Source organism: Saccostrea echinata, unplaced genomic scaffold, assembly GCF_033153115.1.
Source record: "Saccostrea echinata isolate AGI-Se365-2 ecotype Australia unplaced genomic scaffold, CSIRO_AGI_Sech_v1 ptg000056l, whole genome shotgun sequence".
NCBI classification, from domain to species: Eukaryota; Metazoa; Mollusca; class Bivalvia; order Ostreida; family Ostreidae; genus Saccostrea; species Saccostrea echinata.
Genome location: NW_026889805.1, coordinates 2,393,194 through 2,417,770, shown reverse-complemented (window position 1 = coordinate 2,417,770; position 24,577 = coordinate 2,393,194). Strand labels below are relative to the sequence as shown.

The 24,577-nt window shown below is 33.3% G+C and overlaps 1 protein-coding gene across 1 annotated transcript; it reads right to left on the bottom strand.

Annotated features, from left to right (window-relative positions):
* Nucleotides 1-8,500: 8,500 nt before the first annotated feature.
* LOC133173513 (C-type mannose receptor 2-like) lies at nucleotides 8,501-23,973 on the bottom strand. Its single transcript, XM_061308495.1, has 7 exons — nucleotides 23,904-23,973; nucleotides 21,117-21,202; nucleotides 20,285-20,378; nucleotides 19,676-19,915; nucleotides 13,203-13,288; nucleotides 9,132-9,225; nucleotides 8,501-8,767 (listed from the first exon to the last, which is right to left on the bottom strand). Exons 1-7 carry the CDS (start codon nucleotides 23,971-23,973, stop codon nucleotides 8,526-8,528), a joined length of 912 nt encoding a protein of 303 aa, XP_061164479.1. The 3' UTR covers nucleotides 8,501-8,525.
* Between the last annotated feature and the right edge of the window lie 604 nt (nucleotides 23,974-24,577).

The window sequence follows — 24,577 nt, the reverse complement described above, 5'->3', positions numbered from 1 at the left end:
TTTCCAGAGTCCTTATGTGATACAAAGTACATGTACACTGCGTGTCAAATATTGCAATATTCGATCTTTTCTATTTATATCCCATAATTTTCAATTGCTATGTATATTTCTCTTTGTATTGTATGATTTTTTATTTGTTTTCTATATTTTTTATAGAATATAAAAATTGTGAGCGAATACAAAAGGAATTCACATACAATACAAATTTTTAAAAACATTATAGAATGCAAATATTGTATTATATAATACAAACGGAAATAAGACAATATAGATAAAACAGATTATCAATAGAAATTAAAGAATGCAAATAGAAAATATAGAATAAAAAGTAAACAAAATGATTGTGAATACAATACAATACAAATGAAAAATTAGAAAAAGAAATGGAAAGGTCGAATTATGCAAAGGTTGATATCCAAAACGGAACTTTTCATGAAATATTATATAAATAGTGCACGTTTTTGAGGGTAACAGTTGAAATTGACACCCCAAGGAAAACCATTGTCAACCGACGCGTCAGCGGAGGTTGACAATGGTTTTCCGAGGGGTGTCAATTTCAACTGTTACCCTCAAAAACGTGCACTAATTATTTTATTATACTGAATGTCTTGATTTCGGATATCATACAAAAAATTCGGAGATCGTCGTTAAGTTCACGCTTAGAAAGCTTTCACACTCCCCACTTCTATTTTTTCAATAAGAAAGCTTCGGAAAAGATTTACCAACCTCTTTTTTGTTTGTTTGCTACTCAAAAAGTCCTTTATGATCTAAATTTTGCACTCGCAAGGATGTTTCGTCTGTCGTTTGTTGTTTTCAAGTAAGCTACATCGGACGCAAGCTTTTATTGTCGTTGTTTATTCGACTTCTTTCAAACGCACAACCGACGTTTTGAGAATTCTACGGTGAACCGTACGCGCATCATTTGAACGCATGTGATATTTTCGTAATGTTACCCGTTGTCAAGTGTGTTGCTACTGCTGAGGGTAACATTACGGATTGTTAAATGCCTCTAAACCAATCAGATTTTAGTATTTAACATGAAAGTATAAAAAAAGGAGATAACGAACAGTAATCAAGCTGAAAAGTCCATTAAACAATACAAATTTTGGAGCAGAGCAAACACGCGCACTTCAAAAACATCAGAGGACGGATTAGGTGCCATGGAGGAGTGAGCATCACATTCAAGCTTATCTGTTCATCAGAACATTTAAAACACACACACACACACACACGTTATTAATAATGGACTGATTAGTGACAGAAAAAATCAAAGGTTATACAAAAAACAAAGTTTGCGTCTCGTTATTACCAGACCTAGTTTTGAATTCACGTTAAGCAGAATTTATTCAAAAACTTCTACATTACATGAAAAGAAGAAGTCTCTTGCTATTGCCTTCAATTCAACACTTAGATATATCGACGACGTTTTAACAACCAGCAATATTCATTTTAATTCCCAAGTTGATTCGATGCATGACAAGGAGCACACGGCGGGTGTGACCGGTCGGCAGGGGATGCTCACTCCTCCATGGCACCTGATCCCACCTCTGATGTTTAGAGGTCCGTGTTTGCTCTGCTCCTATTTTGTATTGTTTTATGGACTTTTGAGCTTGAATACTGTTCGTTATCTCCATATATTTCATCCATCTGAACTCGAAATAAAAGATACCACAGAGCCTGAAACAACTGTTTCATAAATGGATATTTTACTTTAAAAAGACGTTAATAGTAACCTAACAGCAAAACTTTATGATAAACTTTGTGACTTCAACTTTTCTATCATCAACTTCCCTTACTTATGTAGCAATATACTTTTATCACCTGAATATGGAGCAATATACCCTTATCACCTGCATATGGAGTTTATGTCTCCCAGTTGATTCGTTACGCAAGAGAATGCTCCACATACGAACAATTTCTAAAACGAGGCAAGCGATTAAGAAACAAGTTGATGAAACAAGGATATCGAGAGTCTCGTTTGAAGTCAACATTTCGCAATTTCTTTGGTCGATACAATGACCTTGTAGCAAATCTTTCATTAAGTCGAATGCTGACTGATGTTTTTCATACAAATTGTTAGGCCATTATTTACTCACTAAATTGTCAATGGATTATTCCGTTTACCCTATCATGACAATAAACACACGGCGGTTGTGACCGGTCGACAGGGGATGCTTACTCCTCCGTGGCACCTGATCCCAACTATGATGTTTTTAAAGGTCCGTGATTTCTCTGCTCCAAATTTGTGTTGTTTCAATGGACTTTTGAACTTGGTTACTGTTCTTTATCTCCATTTTCTATACATCAATTACGAGATGGATATTAATGGTGTAACACATTTAATGACTGCAATAGCAAAAAGATTATAATTTTGTGAACTATACTTATCTTGATAGAACAGATAGGATTTCGATGTTGGTACAATGAACTATAATTTTTATAAATTGTTTTACAATGGAATTGAGCTGAATAGACCAATAAAACCCCTAAACACTAACTAAAGTAATAAAATTTGAAAGGAACTGTTACCATTATGATTCTTATGAGTAATAAAATTGGAAACTTTGAAGTATGTACTGGTCCCTGCTGACAAAGCAAGTAAAAACAATGTCTTTGTTTGTAAGGCTCATTATATTAAATGTATTTTAGAGGAAATTGGATTTAATTCTACAAATGGTAATCCACCTTATACTCATAGTTCCCTTTCTAAGTAAGAAATTCTTAAAAATCATATGTCAGTTTTGAATATTTTAAATATTCCAAACAACCAAAATGAATGTGAATTACCATATCTATATTGGATTCCGAAACTTCATAAAAATCCTTACAAACAAAGACACATAGCGGGTTCCAGTAAATGTTCAACCAAGCCTCTTTCTTTACTCCTCACTAAGATATTAACAGTAGTGAAGGAGAAACTTCAAGAGTACTGTGCAACAATATATTCGAGAAGTGGTGTAAATCAGATGTGGCTACTTCAAAATTCCAAAGAACTTTTGGAAAATTTGAAAACACAAGATTTTACCAAAATCAACAGCTTAAAAACTAACGACTTTTCAACTTTATACACAACCATTCCCCACGATAAATTAAAGTCCAGGCTTTTTGATATCATTGACAGCTGTTTTTTCCAATAAAAATGGAACTCGTAAATTTGCTTACCTTGTCATTGGTCATTTGCAAATTCATTGGTCTTTTGCAAAATTATTTTGTTAAAAAACATTCTGATTGTACACACAAGTACTCTGAAATTGACATTAAAAAGATGCTCGAGATTCTGATTGACAATATCTATGTGGTTTTTGGAGACCAGGTCTTCCAACAATCTATTGGAATTCCCATGGGTACCAATTTCGCCTCGTTATTAGCAGACCTTTTTTTGTATTCATATGAAGCAGAATTTGTCTAAAATCTTATACGTGAAAAGAGGAAAACACTTGCTGTGGCCTTCAACTCGACATTTAAATATATCGACGACGTATTGTCAATTAACAATGGGTATTTCCATTCTTATGTCGATACGATATATCCCGGTGAACTTGAGATAAAAGATGCTACAGAGTCTGACACATCTATTTCATATTTAGATGTGGTACCCATACTTGAAAAAGACGTTAATGGTTATCTAACAACCAAGCTTGATGATAAACGTGATGACTTCAACTTTGCAATCGTCAACTTCCCTTACTTATGCAGCAATATACCTTCATCACCTGCATACGGGGTTTATATCTCTCAGTTGATTCGATATGCAAGAGCATGTTCTACTACAATTTCTAAAACGAGGTAAATTATTGACAAACAAGTTGATGAAACAAGGATATCAACAGTCTCGTTTAAAGTCATCATTTCGTAAGTTCTATGGTCGATACAATGACCTTGTCAGCAAATACAATTTATCATTGAGTCAAATGCTGAATGACTAGTTTTTCATACTAATTGTTAGGCCATTATTTACACACTGAATTGTCGACGGATTTTTTCCGTTATTTCCCGATCATGACAAGGAGCACACGGCGGGTATTACCGGTCGGCAGGGGATTCTCACTCCTCCATGGCACCTGATCCCACCTCTTATGTTTTTGAGGTCCGTGTTTGCTCTGCTCCTATTTTGTATTGTTTAATGGACTTTTGAGCTTGAATACTGTTCATTATCTCCATATATTTCAAGTAGATATTAAGTAAATGAACTTTGGACTAGAAGTGCTGTGGTGATGAGATGGGGACTGAGCCCATACTATTACAATCATAGGCATACCTTGATTGGAGGTGTTGTCTTACTGGGGTTCATAGGTCAACGAACAAGAAAGACAATAAAAGTACTTTTATATCAGGTACCATGAATACCCTCTGAGCATAAAATACCATGATTACCGAAAAGAAAATTCTCTCGACTCTCTAATGCTCTTCTTTGGTATCTTTTCGCTATCAATTCTTCTTGAATATCACTTATCTGTAGCATGACCAAGTTTTGCATTTTATTAAAAATTGATTTTTTAGAAATATACTTCAGCCTTTTTTGGTTTGTTTTAAAGAATATTAATTACTTTTAAGTAAAACATTTGAACGTAGGAAAGTATCTGAAACTGGAGGTGAAGGAAAGCTTTTAACATGCATTGTGGATTCCTTGGTACCGTGCAAAAACTGTTTGTACATGTACTTGTTTCAAAAAAAATTAAACAGTCGAACCAGGGGTTGAAATATATGGTAGCCCGATGCTCGGGCCTAGTCATTTTAAGACTTGGGCTAGCTAATATAAATGTAATGATAGTCCATCGGACTAGCAGAATGGGAAAAAAATCTCAACAGTTTACTTTCACATTTCTATGTAGAGTGGTTTCATTAGACTGAGAACTACATTGTAGTTTAATTTGTTTCTGTCAACACAGCCTATAACACTTCAACTTGTTATGTTTTCATTTTGCATGAAAAAGTTGTTGGGCTAGTTAGTTTGAGGTTTGGGCTAGTAATTTTTTTACTGATCATTAGCCCCTGGGCTAGTGGGTTTTCCCACTTTGAGATAAACCTGATTATCTCGAACTCTATAGGACTGGGATAAAAAAACTTCGAGATATCCAAGAGTTTGATATCAATGTTCAAGATACCAAAGTTTAAATATACATGTATTTACTTGCTTTGTAGAGAAAGTATTTTAGTAGAACTTACTAGTATTTTCTTTACAACTTAAAGATCTTGTGCTTAGAACATTGTTATAGCTTTTATACTGAGATGATATTCTGTATGACAAACTTTTCATATCATTCCTTATTATTACTTAACATTGATGATTATTTTTTCTGCAAACAATGAAAAATTTAACGCTATTATTGTTCAATTTAGTTCTGCATAAACAGATACAGTTTTCAACCAAGTTTGAACCTGACTGACACTTTGGAGCATAGAAGCTAAAGTGGAGAAACTCAAATATCTGAATTTATTAATGCAGATAATGAATTGGTATTTTCATGTTGTCAAAGTCATCCTTTCAGTATTGTAAAATTGTTTTTTGAATAATGATTGAAAGAAAACACTTTTTTTTATTTTTCTCCAGATAACAAAATCTGTTCATAAGTCAAGTAAGCATGGACAAAACATTCACCATATTGTTCAGGACCAGAAGAACCCAGTGGTGTTTTATGACCGAAAAAATCAGTGACATCTCTTTAGAATGTTTTCCAGACCTTTGAAACTTTAAACTAAATACCATCATATCACATAGAGAAGACTTGATATTGGAAGACACGGATACTTGTTTAAAGGTATCAGAGAATTCTGCTCATCAGATGCTGCAAAAGATGCTGTTTGTCCAAGGCCTGTGCAACCCTAACCTGAGGTTATTACACTTACAGATAAAGAAAAGGACAAGCCTGCTAATGCAAAACAGATGTAATCCTTACTACAAGTTCATAACTTATATCTGAAGACCAATCACAAAAATCATTGCCTGTTAAATAACAGGATATCATTCAGTGAACTTTCAATGCAACATCGTTGTCGAACATGTAGTAATACTAAATTGTACAACTTTTATAACGTGTATTTTACATACATTTCTTTTAAATTGTATGTTTATTGTTTTATCAGAATATACCTTGTATATTTCTTTTGAAAATATGAAAAATTGTACAAATGTATATTATATGTTTTTATGTCATCCATTTCTTATTTATGAAATTATCACCAGTATGATAGTGTTCTCTTAGAAAAAAAAAATTAAAAGTTTTTATTTAGCATGATTTTGTTAGTGTTACCATGGCAACATACTTTTGAAATATACTAAACTAAGAAATCAAAACAGTATTTATTTGATATGTTTCATTCATAAAGTTCTTATGAAAAAAAAATATATATATAGATATATAAACATAAAACAAACGAATATCAGTACTTTGTTTAGAAATGTAAAAAAAAATGCGTTTCCTAAATTCTTGCAGCAAAGAACGTACGCCAAAAATTGTTGACACATTCAAATTGGCATAGTTTCCTTTAGGGTTGGAATTTTTCAAAAATATTTTGGATCTCTGTTCTAGACTCATACAAATCAAATAAGAAGAAAAAGAGAAAATGTGAATTTTCCTCATCTGGGCCCATCTTGCCAGTGACGGTCACATATATATATATATATATATATATATATATATATATATATATATATATATATATATATATATATATATATATATATATAGTATATATAATATAATATGTAATATATATATATATATATATATATATATATATATATATATATATATATATATATATATATATATATATATATATATATTGGTGGAAAATGAGAACATAAATTAACAAAATCAACCTCTCCTTTATCTTCAACTCGACATTCTGATATAATATACATGCATCGACGACGTTTATCAATTAACAATAGTTATTCCATTCATTTGTCTACTCCATATATCCCAGTGAACATGAAATAAAAGACGCCACAGAGTCTTCCACATCCGTTTCATATTTGGATGTTTTACTGACTATAGGCGATAAGGACCAACTTAGAACTAAACTATATAATGATGATAACGAACAGTATTCAAGTTTGACAAACGGAATGTTTTCAGCTTCTCCATCGTCAACTTCCCTTATTTATGTAGTAATATTCTAACATCACCTGTATATGGTGTCTATGTATCCCAACCTACTCGATACGTTAGAGCATGCTCTGAATACAATCAATTTTTAAACTGAGTCAAGTTACTGAAAAATAAGTCGATAAAGTATTTCAACAACCCCACTTAAAGTCAGCATTTCAAATATTCCACGGTATTTTTAATAACTTTGTATGTAAATACAAGCCATGGTTGGGTCTTATTCTGTGTGATTTGTTTCACACCAATTGTTAGGTCATTTTCTTTTGTACTGGATTTGAATACGGAGTACTCTGTATACGTGATCAATATATAAGGCTCACTGCACGGTGGTTGTGAACTGTGAACGGTCAACAGGGGATGTTTTCTCCTCCTAGGCATCCGATTCCACTTCTGATGTTTTCAGGGTTCCTTGTTTTTGCCCTTTTCACATTTAGTTTTGTTTACTAAATTGATTGTTCGTAATCTTAATCTTTTACATTTTATCCATTGAGAATGTATCGCTGCTAGTAGACAATCTTTCCACGAGGATACTTGTCGATAATTACACATATTCATCTAGGATATTGGAAAGATGAAGAATTCCACACTGACTGACACGTCCTCTAGTAAAAAAAAGGTGTCATTCTGTTGGGTCTATTAGACTAAAAACAATGAAAAATAAAACATTCGTAATATCCAATTTAAAATTATTTTTGATAAGGTCCTCAGTGAGCTTTAGTAGAACAATGATCATGCTCAGAGGTCCTTTTAAACTTTATAAATTGTAATCAGAGCCAGAACAGACCACTGAAAGCAGAGCTGGGATCAGGTGCCATGGGTAAACACCCCTTGTCATACACGCCGTGTGTCCCTTATCTTGACTGAGTGAACGGAAAAGTCCTTAGACAATTCAGTGTGAAAATAATGGCCCCACAGTTGCATGATAGACACCAGTCAACATTCGCAATAACAACAGATTAATTGATTGATTGTTATTGTTTAACACCGAGTCGGTAATATTTCAGCAATCTTTCGGCATTTTGCATAGGAAATTAAATTTTGCTAGTTCTCAATATAGATTTTTTTTTTTTTATTGCTATTCGATACTATACTTAATCTTAAAAAAACTATACTTTCTAATGGAGTTTGGTTTTAGAAAAAGAAATAATATTGAAGAATTGTGAAAACTTGTGCCCTGGGAATATGATAAAAATCAACTTTAGTTTGCTTTAAAATAAATTAAATTCTATTGAATACTAATAGTTCATATTAAAAGAAATATGGATTAAAATTAAATTAAATTAAAGTCATCCTTTTATCCTGCTTTTCAGCAAATAAATAAAGTCTTCTTAAGATACACTGTATATCACCCTTGTCAACCAGTCCATTTTGAAGAAATATACTCGAAAGTCATTATATTCATTTTTTTTTTTTTTACTTCTCACAAATATAACCGCCGAGATATGCATCATGGTCACAAAAAACGTCATGAAAAATGTATCGTTCTGCTGCATAAAAGAACATACAGTCTTGTGGGGCAGTATCGGCCCCATCAGGCTGTGAGGAACCAAAAGCGAAATACGTCATTTCCTTCATTTCTCCATTTTTGATCCACCTCCAATCCCCTCCTGGCTTTCTTCTGTTTATGTTTCTCCCACCGACGTAAAAATGGAGACCTGTAAAAATAAAAGGGTAATAAAAAAATGAATGTTTATTTTCCTGTAATTAGATGTTAAGTTACAAATTCCAATTCTACAGGAACAAGCATATTTCGTTACATATGTAACTTACTAGAAGTTTATCAAACTAAATTTTAATGATGAATTTGCCTTATATTGCAACCAGCAAATATTTTTGATATATTTAGTGCATTGTGAAAAGAAAGCATATTCATTGTTTATCAATGTTCCATTTATAGCTAATAGAAAGAATATGTACCTATAGCATTAAGTCTGGTAAAATTTTCAGATATGCTTGTGACTTATAAAAAAAATCATAGCTTTATTTTAATGATCTTTAGATATGTTCTCTTAAAAGTACCTGAATTCATTTCATTCAATTTTTTTTTCATCAACATTGCTTCCTCTAGTGTCTCAAAGTTGGCCAGATATGCCCCCATACGACTACAGCGGGCCTGAAAAAAGGAAATTATTGTAGTCTATTTAAAAACATACACATGTAAACATCTACACTAATGCAACATCCGAATCCATATTAACCTTATTTGAAACGATATTAAGCAGAGGGGCTGCAAGTACCTGGGCAGGATGTTATAAACTAAATATCTAAAATATCTTAATTCTTGTTTTATCAGACAGTATAATTTCACAAAAAAGTCTTATTCTCTGTGGACATACCGTACCTGAACATAAATTAACGTATTCAAAATTTAGCACAGTAACTTGGTATGGAGTTGTTGGAGATGTCATAAATTACTGTTGTCCACGCATTTCATTGAACTTATTTATGATTTATTAATGGTATTCTTAAATTAGAGCATTGTTGTCTGCGCTAATGCCACTAAAATATGAAGCAAATTTTTTTAAGTACACATACGAGGGTTGTTAGAAAATATCGCAGACACATTGATTTACGGAATATATATATATATATATATATATATATATATATATATATATATATATATATATATATATATATATATATATATATATATATATATATATATATATATATATATACCAGAAATATATAGTATAAATCCACACACGTAGTCGTACATCAAAAAAATCACAACACCGAAATAAACTCTACCGGTTTCATTTTCAATCTTCAGGAGTTTTCAAAACTTTTTCAAAAAGTTTTCAAAAGTTTTCAAAACTCCTGAAGATTGAAAATAAAACCGGTAGAGTTTATTTCGGTGTTCTGATTTATATATATATATATATATATATATATATATATATATATATATATATATATATATATATATATATATATATATATATATATACACGTTAGTGAAATCTTACGCAGTTCAACGATCAGGTATGAGAAACAATACAAAATCCTTGAGTACAACGTCCATGCGATGAAAAAGGATATTGGGGTATCGCAGGAGTTGATAATGAAAAATGTCAATCTCTCTATTCCTACAAAGTTGCCATCACTTGAACATTTTGGTACTTAATACGTGTATTACTTCAAAAAGGAAGGTACTACATACATGCTCGTGTGGCGATCAGCGGGGTTCGATCTGTCGGTGGCCAGATACTAGTAGTTTAGTTGGTAGAGAACCAGACTTCAGATTCAGGGGACCCGAGTTCTAATCCCGGTCTTGTCCGTCGCATTTTTCTCCTCTCCGGTTAAATTTGGGGCCGTGATCATGCCCTGGAAGTGACAGGTGAAAGACATGCCAGGGAAAAGCCTGGGTCGGTAAATTCGGGACGAAGACCTTAAAGGAGGAACGAAGTTGGCGATCAGGCAGGTTTGATCTCCGGGGACCAGAAAGCCCAGCTTGAAGAGCAACTGACCAGTGACTAGGGCTCGGATTTGAATCCTGGTCTGCTCCGTCGCATTTTTTTCCCTCGCCGGTTACATACAACGTAAGTAAAAAGGTGTATCCAAATAGAATATGACTGCAGCAAAATAAACAGAGCTATGGAAATTCCTGTCAATTTGGTGTACTCCAAATTAAAGGATTTTGCTTGTTTATTTAGTATTTTTGGCGGATCTAGTAAATCACCAATGACGTAGTACACAACTTGATGATTCTTCTCAAAACCGGAAATACTCCCAATCATAAAGTATAGCAAAACGTCAATAATTCATTTAAATTTTGTGACAGTGCTTTTAATGGTGTAATTCAATATGAAACAATGCCAATAGGGCCTATACTTATAGAATTTTACCGTCACAGTAACTCAACCGGTGCTCCTCGATCGGAAGGTCGTGGGTTTAAGCTCCGGTCGCGAAAAACCCAAGTCGAAAAAAATAAGTAGCAACTGTTCCTATGCTAAGCGCTCGGTACTTTAAAGGGAAAATAGTGGGTCTATTAGACGAGACCTTTAAAAACTATGCCCCATGTCACGACTTGCGTTACCACGACAAAGATCTCTCACCCTGAGTGAGGAGTAAAATATTTGAAGCTCTTCAACGGTATAGGGTGACCTGTCATTTGAGTGAAATAATCTTGAAATGGACATATAAAAGCAAACAATCAAACAATAAACGGAGTCGAATGATTTTCACAATTTTGATGTACAACCATTATAACTTACACAACATTATGGTGTCTGTTTGGAGGGTAACAGCTGAAATTGACACTTCAAGGAAAACCATTTTCGACCGACTTGTCAACCTTCAACACGACATTTCGATATATCGACGACGTATTATCAATTAACAATAGTTACTTTCATTCATATGCGACTCGATATATCCCAGTTAGATTTTAAGAAAAAAGATACCACAGATTCTGACACATCTGTTTCATATTTAGATATTTTACTAGAAAATGACGTTAATGGTAACCTAACAACAAAGCTTTATGATAAACGTGATGACTTCAACTTTTCAATCGTCAACTTCTCTTACTTATGTAGCAATATACCTTTATCACCTGCATATGGGGTTTATGTCTCTCAGTTGATTCGATACGCAAGAGCATGCTCTACGTACGAACAATTTCTTAAACGAGGTAAGTTATTGACAAACAAGTTGATGAAACAAGGATATCAACAGTCTCATTTGAAGCCATCATTTCGCAAGTTCTGTGGTCGATACAATGACCTTGTCAGCACATACAACCTATCATTGATTCAACTGCTGACCGACGTTTTTCATACTGATTGTTATTATTATACACTGAACTGTCTACGGATTTTTCCGGGGTTTTTTTTATCATGACAAGGAGCACCAGTCGGCAGGGGATACTCACTCCTCCATGGCACCTGATCCCACCTCTAAATTTTGAGGTCCGTGTTTGCTCTGCTCCAAATTTGTATCGTTTCATTGGATATTCGAGATTGAATAATGTTCGTTATCGTCATATTTCATCGAATAGGCATCACATTTTATCGAATAGGAATGATATGTTTTAGAATAAGAATAACAAAATTTTTGAATAGGAATAACAAAAAATATAATAATGCAACGTTTTACACGCCATACACGTTATGAATTAATTTTTTCAGCATTTCACGTAATTGTGCTGCTAATGTCGTTGATAACTCCGTTGAAGTTTACAAATTCTCATCTCTCTATCACTGAATTGTCGCCTTTGACGCCAGAGCAGTATTTTTCCGAAATATGATTTAAATATGCCTATCTTTGTATTTGAATTTAAACAATTTTCGACAAATCCCCAGTGATCCCTCTGTGTTGATCTGGTAATATTTAAGGAATAACTGTCTAGTTTTTTGGGTTTTATGACGTGATCAATCAATTTGCTCGCGTGATAATTGCATAAACGCCAAAGGCGCTTATGCGTAAAATAATCACGCGAGCAAATTGATTGATCATCATCATAAAACCCAAAAACCAGACAGATATTCCTCATATTTACATTTTTACTTGATCCTTGATTCAATAAAAAAAATCAAATCTCAGCATCCCCACCAGGTATATTACCAAGCAACACGCAGCAAAAAGCATGCAGTTCTGTCACGTGCTGAGCAAATCGATTTATGGGGTTATAAAGCTATTACCTTATTTGTAGTTTTATCTCAGAGAAAGACATTGGAAATGTATATATGCATAGATAAAATTTATATAAAAAAGTCACCTAACAATATGCACATCTAAGAAACATGTCGGTCAAAATTTTACCATGTGATACCTACAAATAGACACACAAAAAGAGGTTTCTTGATGAAAATTATGTTCCTTTTTCAACATTCCTTGTGGTTTTGGTTTTTCTTTTTTGTATATATTGCACTATGAAAGAAAACAATTATAAAACTTGTCTATTATGAATATGGATAGGAAAGGGGATTCGCCTGGGTCAGTATTTATATTTTCTATATCAACATCAATGGATATTGACGACCTCAAAAAGTCTTTCATTAAATTCATTCTATTGAAATAAGATAGATTTTCAAAAATTTTAATAACTATGACTTAGTGAATATTTGTAAAATGTTTACTTACGAATGCCTCGTCTCCAGACACTTTGTCTTTGCTGATGTAATAACAGTTCCCCTCGTAAATTTGAAATGGAGGTGAGCATATGTAGGCTGTGAATTAGTTAACTACACGTATTATTCTGTTATCGTGAAATTTGATTTCTTCTTTCGTGAAAATCTTATTTCGACAAACATAGTCAATTTTTAGCTAGAACGAAAATAGTCGAATCTGACCACTACATATGTAAAAAGTTTCATAGGTTATCATCTATATGTAAAGACTGTAAAAATATGCTTATTGTCTGCAGATTTTCTTATGTATAATAAGCAATCTATATTATTTAAAGTTGTTTTATAAACACTTGCTTTGGTGTTCAAAGACCTATCACTCTCTTTTACCACTATTATCAAGTTTTCTTTGTGTAACCACAAAACATTTGACGTATTAAATACAAAAAGAACGTAAATACTTTAATTAAATAAATATTACCTAATTGTTAGTTTGCCATACAATTTCATAAACACTGCGAGAATTGAAAAACTAAAATTGATAAGAGGCACAGTTAACTACATATAAAAAGTTCACTAAAAATTTAAAATAAATAAAAAAAAATACTGGTAAATAAATCAATTCTAACTTAAATACTTGCCTTGCTTTTCCAGACACCCTGACACAGCTGTAGCACATAGCCAACACACAATAAATGACCATATCTTCATCCTAAATATAAGTATCAAGATCAGAAATCGGATAGATATATATAACATTAAATTAAAAAAAACAGAAAATACGTTACATCATTTGATAAAGTAATGTGACAAAACTATCTGTGACAATATAAATATAAGCAGCTTTTTTTTCTGACTGCTGGTTTACAAATGCTTGGCTCTGCATCAGGCATAAATTATTGTATGTATTCAGTATTCTGAGTGAATATTATTTAAACAAAATTATTGTGTTTAATTTATAGTGTATATAAACAACATCCAGTCTGTTGTACGACTTAACCCGTGATAAAAATGTTCTAATTAATGAAATTCAGATATTTAGTACCTTATTTTACATGTTTAAAGGAAAATGTAGTTTTAAGGCAATTTACTGTCGGTTAATAGTAGCCAGTCATTAGAATATGATTGTTTGATAGATATACATTGTTCATCTTTCTTGTCATTCTTCATATTAACAAAGATTTACAAGAAAGATTCAATGTTGATTTACAAACAGGCATTTTAGACGTGGGTTTTGAACGGGATTTTCTAAGACAACATCAAGTTAAACTTCATGTATTTATCAATTTACATTGATGATGTTAAAGATAAATTGATGTGCTGTACGCCTAACGACTTGTAACCTCTTCAAAATTAAATAAAAAAGTATAAGAAGCGTAAGTGGAAGGCCTAAATTGTTATGAAACTACTCAAAATGATACAAGAATTCTAAAATTATAAAAACTCTAATAAATGCATAAAAGATTTAGAGGTGATTCCATAAACCAGCAGATGATTACATTTAAAGTAGATACATACATTTCTGGTTATTATATTATAATGACCATGCTTGTATGTGTGTACTTCAAATGGTAAAAGGTAACGAACAGTCATCAATCTCAACAATCCAGTAAACAAAATTAATCGTGAACAGGGCAAAAACACAGACCTCTGGAAACACCAGAGGTGGGATCATGTGCCTAGGAGGAGTAAGCATCCCCTGTTGACCGGTCACACCCTCCGTGAGCCATACAATTGTATTAATCATAATTGTGTTGATCATATAAATGGAAGTAATCCGTTGGCAAATTTAGTATAAAAGGGAATGACCAAAAGGTATGAAATATGCTAAACTAAAATACTATACAATGATAGGTTGTATTTTAAAACAAGGTCACTATATATAAGGTACGACTATGAAATTTGCGGAAAGCTTAATGAAAACTGAGTTTTTGAAATCCTTGAAACATCACATTATTTGTCAATAGCTTGCCTTGGTTTAAGAAATGATCGTACTGAAAGAATCCTTAGGGTCATGAATCAGTTAGGATACATAAACACCAGAGGCAGGTGATGTTGAAATATTACTAAATAGATAAGGAAAGATGATGATGGAAAAGCTGAAGTCATCTCATTTGTCATACAGGCATGTTGTTAGTCAGTACTTATCGTCAGGAAAACATCCAAATATGAAACAGATGTTGCAGAATAATGAGGCGGAGCATTTTGCAATATAATTTGATCTAAAATTCAAGAGTTTGGAAAAGAGATAATTATAAACCTTTCTCAAATTTTGATTTTTAATTTTATGCTTCAATACCCCTCACAAGAAGGCGTTTCTTGAGGACAGTACACATGAATTTATTGAGCTAATTTGTAAATAAATGTTTCAACTATTAACTCGACCGAGGCATACCTTCTTGTCCCTATCCTTAACAGTATATAGTATATCATAATCATCAAAGAAATTGGTGAATTCGTTTTTTCTTGTATTGCCATAGACCAGTAATACTTGTCGGCTGGGTAGAACCATCACTGTGCAGTCACTGACAGATTAGATATTTCATTAAAGATATGTCTTGTCATGATGATGGCAAAATAATGCCACAGACTTAATTAAGATAAATTAATGAACTGGTTGTTCTTTTACACCACTAAAATCGGATTAGATGATTGAAATGTAAGGCTTCATAGGAAACCTACATAAATGCTCAGAATTGGAAGATTTGAGAGTTTTTACTCTAACATGACATGGAAAACTCTATCAGCTTAAAACAAGGTGTTAATTTTTTGCCCTTTGTGCACTCCCCATTGTTGAGTCAAAATTCACTGTAGAGTTTACTAGGATACGACAAACTTAGAATACCCTTTCTCTAAACGTATAGTTCTACCAATGGTCAGTTAAGTCCTGGATTCGAAATAAACAAATCCACAAATAAATCATTCTATTCCGTAGACAACGTAAGAAGATTTCACTTCAGGGCTGTGTTCAAGATCGTTGCGGCTAATCTAGCAGCTAGATAGTAGATATCTATTGAACGGACAGCTAGACTAGCTGGTAAATGTTAAATTTTGGATAAAAAGAAAATTAGTAAAAACTTATTTTTGGATCAAAAAGGGTTTATTTCAAGAGAAAAGGACAAGGTATGGTAACGGCCGAATCTGGTCCCTTATTTGAAGTAAAAATCAGAACACAGTTAAAGTTGTGACAGTTTGTAGTTAAGAACTTTAAGTGATGCTGGTTTTAAAACCAGCACTTATTTTGATTCAAAGCTTACACGGAGGCCACAAGAGGGTGCAAAGTGGGCCGTTTTCCCGAATTTCCTCAATTCTGGTCGAATTTCGTCAAATTTGAGATACTTTTCACTTCAGGAAATATAGAGCACAAGCTTGCCTATCTGAGATTTTTATACATAAGGTGCATCTGATACTAGTGTATGAAATATATAAATTTGGTAGACAGGCAAGCTTGTGCTCTATGTTTTTTGAACCAAAATGTGCTGTAAAATCGATGAAAATTTGTATAAAAATGAGAAAATTCGGAAATTGACATATTTCCTGACCTTCCTGTGACCTCTGTGTATCCCATAACTTAGAACCAATACTCATTTTGTGGCAGGGGTGACAGCAGGTTTTTAACTGATAAACTGTTGCATCCCTCTAAAAGACACCCCGAACCGGGGGTCAAAAAGGGGTCTTAGCCTATCTTTTCCTTTATACGTAAATTTACATTTAACTCGCTAAAATATCGAAAACACCCCCTTTTTCTTAAAATCTTGTATGCTGCGAAGTTGTAACTAAGGAGGTCATCTTGGATTTGGTACTTAAAAGGAATCATCTGTTATACCTCTTATTGAAACTTTACAGTCATTCATTTTTTATATGATTTTTTGGATTCATACCAAAACTGGTAATCTACAATTGCAGATAAGACATATGTTCAATATCCCGAAATATAATCTGATGGACACCACCCGACTCTTAGAGTCCGTGTCCCTTGTAGACTCAAAGAGTGCCGCCCAGGCGACTCGCCAGCCAGTATATTTTATTATTCTGTCTTCTTCTCATGATTGTATAAGTACAGAACGACATGCATTCCAGGGAACAGACTGTCCACCAGCAGAGATGCATGTTCGATGGTTAAAAATGAAATGTGAAGATAACGAACAGTGATCGAAATTCCATATAAATATGATTTATGAGCATAGCCAACATATTAAATTTAGCTCTCCTTCTTTACACAAAGGTCACAGATAGTTATTATCACCTTTTTGCACAAATGTAGTCAAGCTAAGGAGTAGATACAAACTTACTTTGTTCAAAATCATTCTATTTCTATATACAAGAAATTTGTATTTAATATTTCAAGATGCTTGCCCTGACCTTTCTCCTTTACTGCTGTTAATATTTTATTGAGGACTAAAGAAAGAGGCTTGCTAGAACAATTACTAGAACCCGCTTTGTATCTTTATTTGTAAGGATTTTTAAGAAGTTTAGGAATCCAGTATAAGTATGGTAATTAAATGCAACTTGATTTTGGGAATGTTACAAATATTTAAAATTGACATTAATGAATTAATTCATGTTTTGATATTTTAATAGAGATAGACACTGATGTCGAACTTACATTTTATCTTCATTTATCAAGCGTGATAACTTCAACTTCTCTATTGGAAACCCCCTTATTTATGTAGCAATGTACCAGTATCACCTGCATATGTAGTGTTCATTATGAATTCACTTATGTTTAAATTTTAATAGAATATGTAGAATGACAAATCTAAGTTTGTTCTTGTTATACGCCTCAATATAGCCAAAGTACTGTCGACTCGGCGTAAAATTATAAACAAACAATCAATTACAATGAATCAATCTTGTTACTGCATCAAGAATAAGCACCTGGCAATTAGATGTGCTTAGTCGAATTTCATTATTATTCTTTTTTGGACCGAAATTGTTCTCTTTTGATCTCATACACTTGAAATTCATTTTGAAGAAAATTAAGAAGCAAAGGATCATGCATAGAATTCTCTGTAAGTTTTCCCTACGGGTTTTTAATGACAAAAGAAAGATAATCTGTATTCATATACTTTGTCTCAGCTTTCTGTATAATTGAAAAATTTTCTGCAATTTTAAAAATTTCAGTATTTCAGAAATATAATACGACCCAAGAAAATAAGTTACATTATATTATAAGGTGACTTACTGAACTTTCTTGAAAGTTTTCAAAATATAATACATTCAAAAAGCAAATTTACCACAATCATACTTACATAAACTTTATCCGAGTCAATCCGGTAACATTGTTTCCTGTTTTTTTCCATCGCTATTCTTCGTACATGAGAAAACTTTTTAGCATTTTTTACCTATTCATAGTTGTTAAACTCAGTTTTTTTTCTGTTTAAACAATAATCATTTATGAATTAAGATGTAAACATCTTGCTTTTATGTTCTCTTAATGGCATAAAGGTCGAGCCATTACTCAGAAAACAATTAGATGAATATATTGAAGAGATTTAAATCCCCTAGGTGATGAAAACATCACCCCTGGGACCCTGATTCAAGTCTCAATGTAAGTTGATCATTTATTGTTACTTAAATTTTATAAAATAAAATACTATATTAACCAAAATCCTATCTAGAAAGGTTTAACTTCAAAGCATTTCATCCGTAATGTATTCTAATTTTAATTTGTTTTATTTTATCCTTAAGTTTATTAAATGTTCTGGTCGCCCGCGTGGTGCAGTGGTTAGAGCGTTCGCTCTAGAGTCGCGGAGTAAGGAGTTGAACCTTACGTCGCGGGTTCGAATCCCACTGTGGGACGTGAAAACCAGTCCTTCGGATGGGACCGTATAAACCGAAGTCCCGTGTCGCAGTAGGTGCTGGCACGAAAAAGATCCCTCACTGCTCAATGGCCCTGAGTGTCGAGTATAGGTCAAAATGTGTAGCTCTCCACCGGCAAGTGGTGGCGTCTCCATATAAGTGAAAAATTCTCGAGAGGGACGTTAAACAATAAACAAACAAACAATTAAATGTTCTGCATACGAGTAATTTCTGAATAGAAATAGGCTACTGACAAATAAGTTTACGACAACATTATCCAAAGTTTCGTTTACAAACAACATTTGGAAAATTCTTAAGTCGATACAATGACCTTCTTTGGAGAACCTGACCTAAGTCAAATGTGTTGAATGACTTTTTAAACAAATTTTAAGCCTTTATTTTTAAACTGATTTTCGACTGATTATTCCGTTTACCCGATCAAAACAAGAGACTTTAAGCTGGTGTGACCTGTCGACAGTAATTGCTTCCTTGTTCATGGCACCTGATCCTATCTCTGACATTTCAAGGGGTCCATTATTGCCGTTTTCTCAAGTTGTAAAAGTTAATGGGATTGATCTGAGATTGATTACTGTGTGTTATCTTCACATTTCACTTGAATTATCACCGACAAATTTTTATTCAAGGAATCATGTAAAATATATTTTATTATAATATGTTCTTTGATCTACTTTTCGCAGATATAACCACCAAGGTATGTATCATGGTCACAAAAGACGTCGTGGAAAATGTACCGTTCTGCTGCATAAAAGAACATGCATTCTTGCGGAGCTTTGTCAGAACCGTTTGGTTGCCCGGCACCAAAAGCAAAATACGTCATTTCCTTCATTTCTCCATTTCTGATCCATCTCCAGTCCCCTCCCGGTTTTCTTCTGTTAATGTTTCTTCCACCGACGTAAAAGTGAAGACCTGTAAAAACAGAACGTAATGGCTATAATTGGTGTCTTAAACTGTGTGTACTGAATTATGGTTACTAGTAATTGCTTTTGTTTGTAAAATGATGTATTTGACAAACTAGAAGTTTCAATGAATAATGCATATTCCAAACTATATTTGACTAACCATTAGTTTATTTTACAAAATTATAATTATGAATTATTGATCTGCAAATAAATGCACGAATTTGCACTAATTGCTTACATAAATTGATATATTGATGTTGATGGTGATGTAATTTAGTGCTTCAATAACTGTTGTGACAATTTTGATTTGTTATCTCTTTAAATATATATATATTGGGGGGAAAATCAAATTATACATTGATGTATCAAAAAGTACCTGAATTCATTTCCTTCAATTTTTTTTTCATCAACATTGCTTCCTCAAGTGTCTCAAAGTTGGCGAGATATGCCCCCATACGACTACAGCGGGCCTGAGAAAAATACATTAAAATAAAATGAAGTCTAACTTCGAAGAACAAAAGTCTGTTTTTCTTCAGTGGTTGTATAATGTTTGTTTTTTTTTCAAATGCCTCAAAGTTAATTAATGTACAGTCTATTCTAAGGCATACATTCAATCTGTTTATGAAATTCAATATTAATTGCCTATGCAACGATATGAAGCGGGGGACCACGCATGTGAGATAGTGATATCACTCACGACACCTCAGATAAAAAGTGATATCACTCACGACACCTCAGATAACATTCAAAATATTTGAACAAACTGAGCAACAGATGTTGAGCCATTATTTTCTCAATGAATTGTCTACGGGTTTTCCGTTTACCCAATCATGAAAAGGAACACACGACGCATGTGACGGGTCGAAAGGGGATGCTTACTCCTCCATGGCACTTGATCCCAACTTTGATGTTTTAGAGGCCTGTGTTTGCTCCGCTCACAAGTTGTATTGTTTCAAATGGCTTTTGAGCTCGATTACTGTTCGTTATCTTCATGTTTCATATTCTTTTGTGAAAATGTGTCGTTATTCAGCCTTCATTGTCGTTTCCTTTATATCCTGGACTATATAATAAAAACAATTATGGATTTTTGGAATCCCTAATTGGAGCAGGAAAAGGGACTAAACCACCTCAGACATTAAGAATTGTGTGAACATTTTTCTTACTCAAAATAGGTGCGAATTTTGAATCTTTGTAAAATGTGTACTTACAAATGCCTCGTCTCCAGACACTTTATCTTTGCTGATGTGATAGCAGTTTCCCTCGTAAATTTGAAATGGAGGTGTGCATATGTAGGCTGTTAATTAAGAAATTATATCCTGTAATTTATGTTATGGCACACTTTCCTTTTTAGAAACAGAGCTAAACTTTGTATGACCGCTACAGTACATGTGCGGAAAAGCTGAAAGATCATTATCCGATACTTACGCGGCTGACAAAATATAGGTTTCCTAGCTGTTATTCAAATTCACCATTTGGCAATTTATGTTAGTTGCAGTTGTTCCAAAAATATGTTTGTGTTTAAGGATTTTTCACGCTCTTGAGCCATGATATTATAGGCTGACATTGTTTCCGATCACTTACTGCAATATCTTTTACAAAAAGAGTTTCAATACCATTTTTACATTTTTCGTAGCTGAAGTGTTATTACTAGAGATTGTTCTTTCTGACGTATCCGTATAAGTATCCGTATCCGTATACGTATCGAGGTGAGAGAGGCATCTCGATCCCGATGTCTAAACTATTACTATAATTTCCATCGTTATTTGTTTGGTTTTAAAGCAGCCCCATTCATTTAAGAATAGCATATGGGTTTTTTTTCTAATATAAAATGTATTAAGCTGCTGTAAACGTCTATCATTTCGCTGGAAAATTTCTTAAAAAATAGATGTATTTGTTTTCATTATATTATTTAAAACTTTAATTGCAATTTTGTTTAAAAACATTTATCGGGATCCCCCTCTCTCTCTCCTTTAACATCAGGACATTTTATTGATTGATTCTGTAATTTACATTAGATGACATAAAATTAACCCCCACCCCCGCCAGCTCACACACACACACACAGTAAAATGCAAAGGACGTTGTATCCATACAATCAATAAAACCGTGTAGCCGTTTTCTGAAGAGAATTAGCTTCCAGACCCTTACCAGTATATGCTTAAAAATGCCAGTTCATCCCCCCCCCTTCTCGGGGGGGGGGGGGGAACTGGCATTTTTAAGCATATACTTTCATAGCGTCTGTTGACTTTCTTCATTCTTTTTTCAATGAACTAATTGACAAATACCTGTATGTCTCCCCTTCCCCTCCCGAGTTGAAATTGCTACTTTCGTGCCTATTCTCATACGGCTTGATTTTGCTTTATATTTTGTCCTGTCAGCAGTATAAACTTGAAAAGACTTCATGTCGACAAAAAAAATAGGTAATGAAATGAAAATGCAATTGTTAAATTTGATTTTTCCTTTTAGTTCTCTTGTTGTCGTACATGTGTATTATAATTCATGGTTTGATATAGAAACTGTTTCAGAATAGGGTATTTATTATCTTAACTCTCTTTTTATAAGAAAGAAAAGAACACTAGGCTAAAAAATGCCAAAACAATAGACATATCTATTTCTTCTATGCTACCTTGTCCATCTAGCTGATTTTTATTTATTTATTCATTTATTTTTATTTATTTATTTATGCATTTTGGCCCAAAAGTGTGAGTCAATTCAACACGCAGTTTAAAGAATTGAAGAGAAGAGGCTCTTCAACGTAGCAGAAAAATAAAAAACACAGAATAAAGAATAAAATTTATACAAAACATTTAATTGATAAAATGTCAGCATTTTTTCAGAGTTTTGATCCCTCTTGTACACAAAGAACTACAGTCATCTTAATTTCAACAAGCATTCTGAGAGTATTGCATTAGCAATACAAGTCCCCTACCGGCAAGTGTAATCTGGTTCCGTTCCCGTTTAAAATTGAAAATGCCATAATTCCGTCAAAAATTAATGAAGCGGGAGGAAATGCAAACTTGATCTTTAACTAATCAAGGTAAAGCCACATACCAAAAATCAGCTCAATATCTACAAGCGTTTAGAAGAAAATTGCCCCCCCCCCCACACACACACATACCCAGTAATAGGTTTTTTAAAGGTTTGATTAATTTCTACATCTTTTTTTGTCAAAGTTTTGCAAAGGTGACTTGGTATTTTTTGGTTTCTCCATGCCTTGGCCCAGCTTCCCCCTTCTCCACTTTGTTAATCAATTTTAAGTGTCTGCTTGATGTAGACAAATTTATACTCATCTAGAATGTTTGATCTCTGACACCTCGTACATTTAAACTTTGTTAACTCAAATCCTTGGATATATCGAAGTTTGAATTGGTCCAGTCAAGTTTGAGATAACGAGCGTTGACTGTATGCATTATGGGGAATATGTCTTGTACTGGTAAAGGTAACTTCGAGAATGAAACAATAATATATCCTGATATTGAGAGAGAGAGAGAGAGAGAGAGAGAGAGAGAGAGAGAGAGAGAGAGAGAGAGAAGGGGGAAGTACCTTTTTTAACCTTTTTTTTATTTTTAAACAAATTTATAAAAATATTCTTACTTTTTTACTAATTTTATTTTTTTTTTAATCCTTCCATAAAATGATAGGTGTGAACAGCAACTTGATACGTTTTAGTAGAAATATTACTATATATCTTATTTTCCAATGAATGAGGTTAAAATAAAACAAGAAACGATGGAAGTGTTACCCAACGGTTAAATCATCGGGATCGAGATGCCTCTCTCACCTCGATACGTATACGGATACGGATACGTATACGGATACGTCAGATAGAACAATCTCTACTACTACAGAATGTGCTTTTCATATTAATCAGTATATACGCACCGTGTAGATATTCCAAGTAAATTGATGAGAGCTATGTATCTTAAAAGACATATTAAGTTTGATTTATTTTTTAAAATGTAAATGTTCTTATCATTTCTGACTTTACTACTTGCCTTGCTTGTCAGAGCTCCCTACCAAGGCTGTAGCGCACAGCCAACACACAACAACTGACCACGTCTTCATTTTGAATATAAAGTTGAAGATAGGAAACCTTATAAATATAACGCTGAGTGAATAAAAGCAAAAATGTGCTACATCATTTGATTGAGTAATCTGACAAAATAATCTGTGACATTGTCAAAGCAATAATAACCAATTTGAAAAAAAATAACTGAAAATTACATTATTCATTCTAGCTTCAGGTACCACATTTGTTTGGTTCAGGTATCATTATAAAATATTATATGTTTTAGGGTATCATGTGACATTGTTATCCCACGAAAACCATTGCTGGCCAAGGCGAAGCATCAGAGGTGGGATCAGGTGCCATGAAGGAGTGAGCATCCCCTGCCGACGATCACAGCCGCCGTGTGCTCCTTGTCATAATCGAGAAATAACGGAAAAATACATCGACAATTAAGTATGTAAATAATGGCTTAACGATAAGTATGAAATACGTCAGTCAGCATTTGACTGAATGATAGATTGAATTTGCTGACAAGGGCATTATGTCGACCATAGTACTGAAGAAATGATGACTTTGAACGAGACTGTTGATATTCTAGTTTCATCAGTAACTTACCTCGTTTTATGAACTGTTCATACTAAGAGCATGCTCTTGCGTATA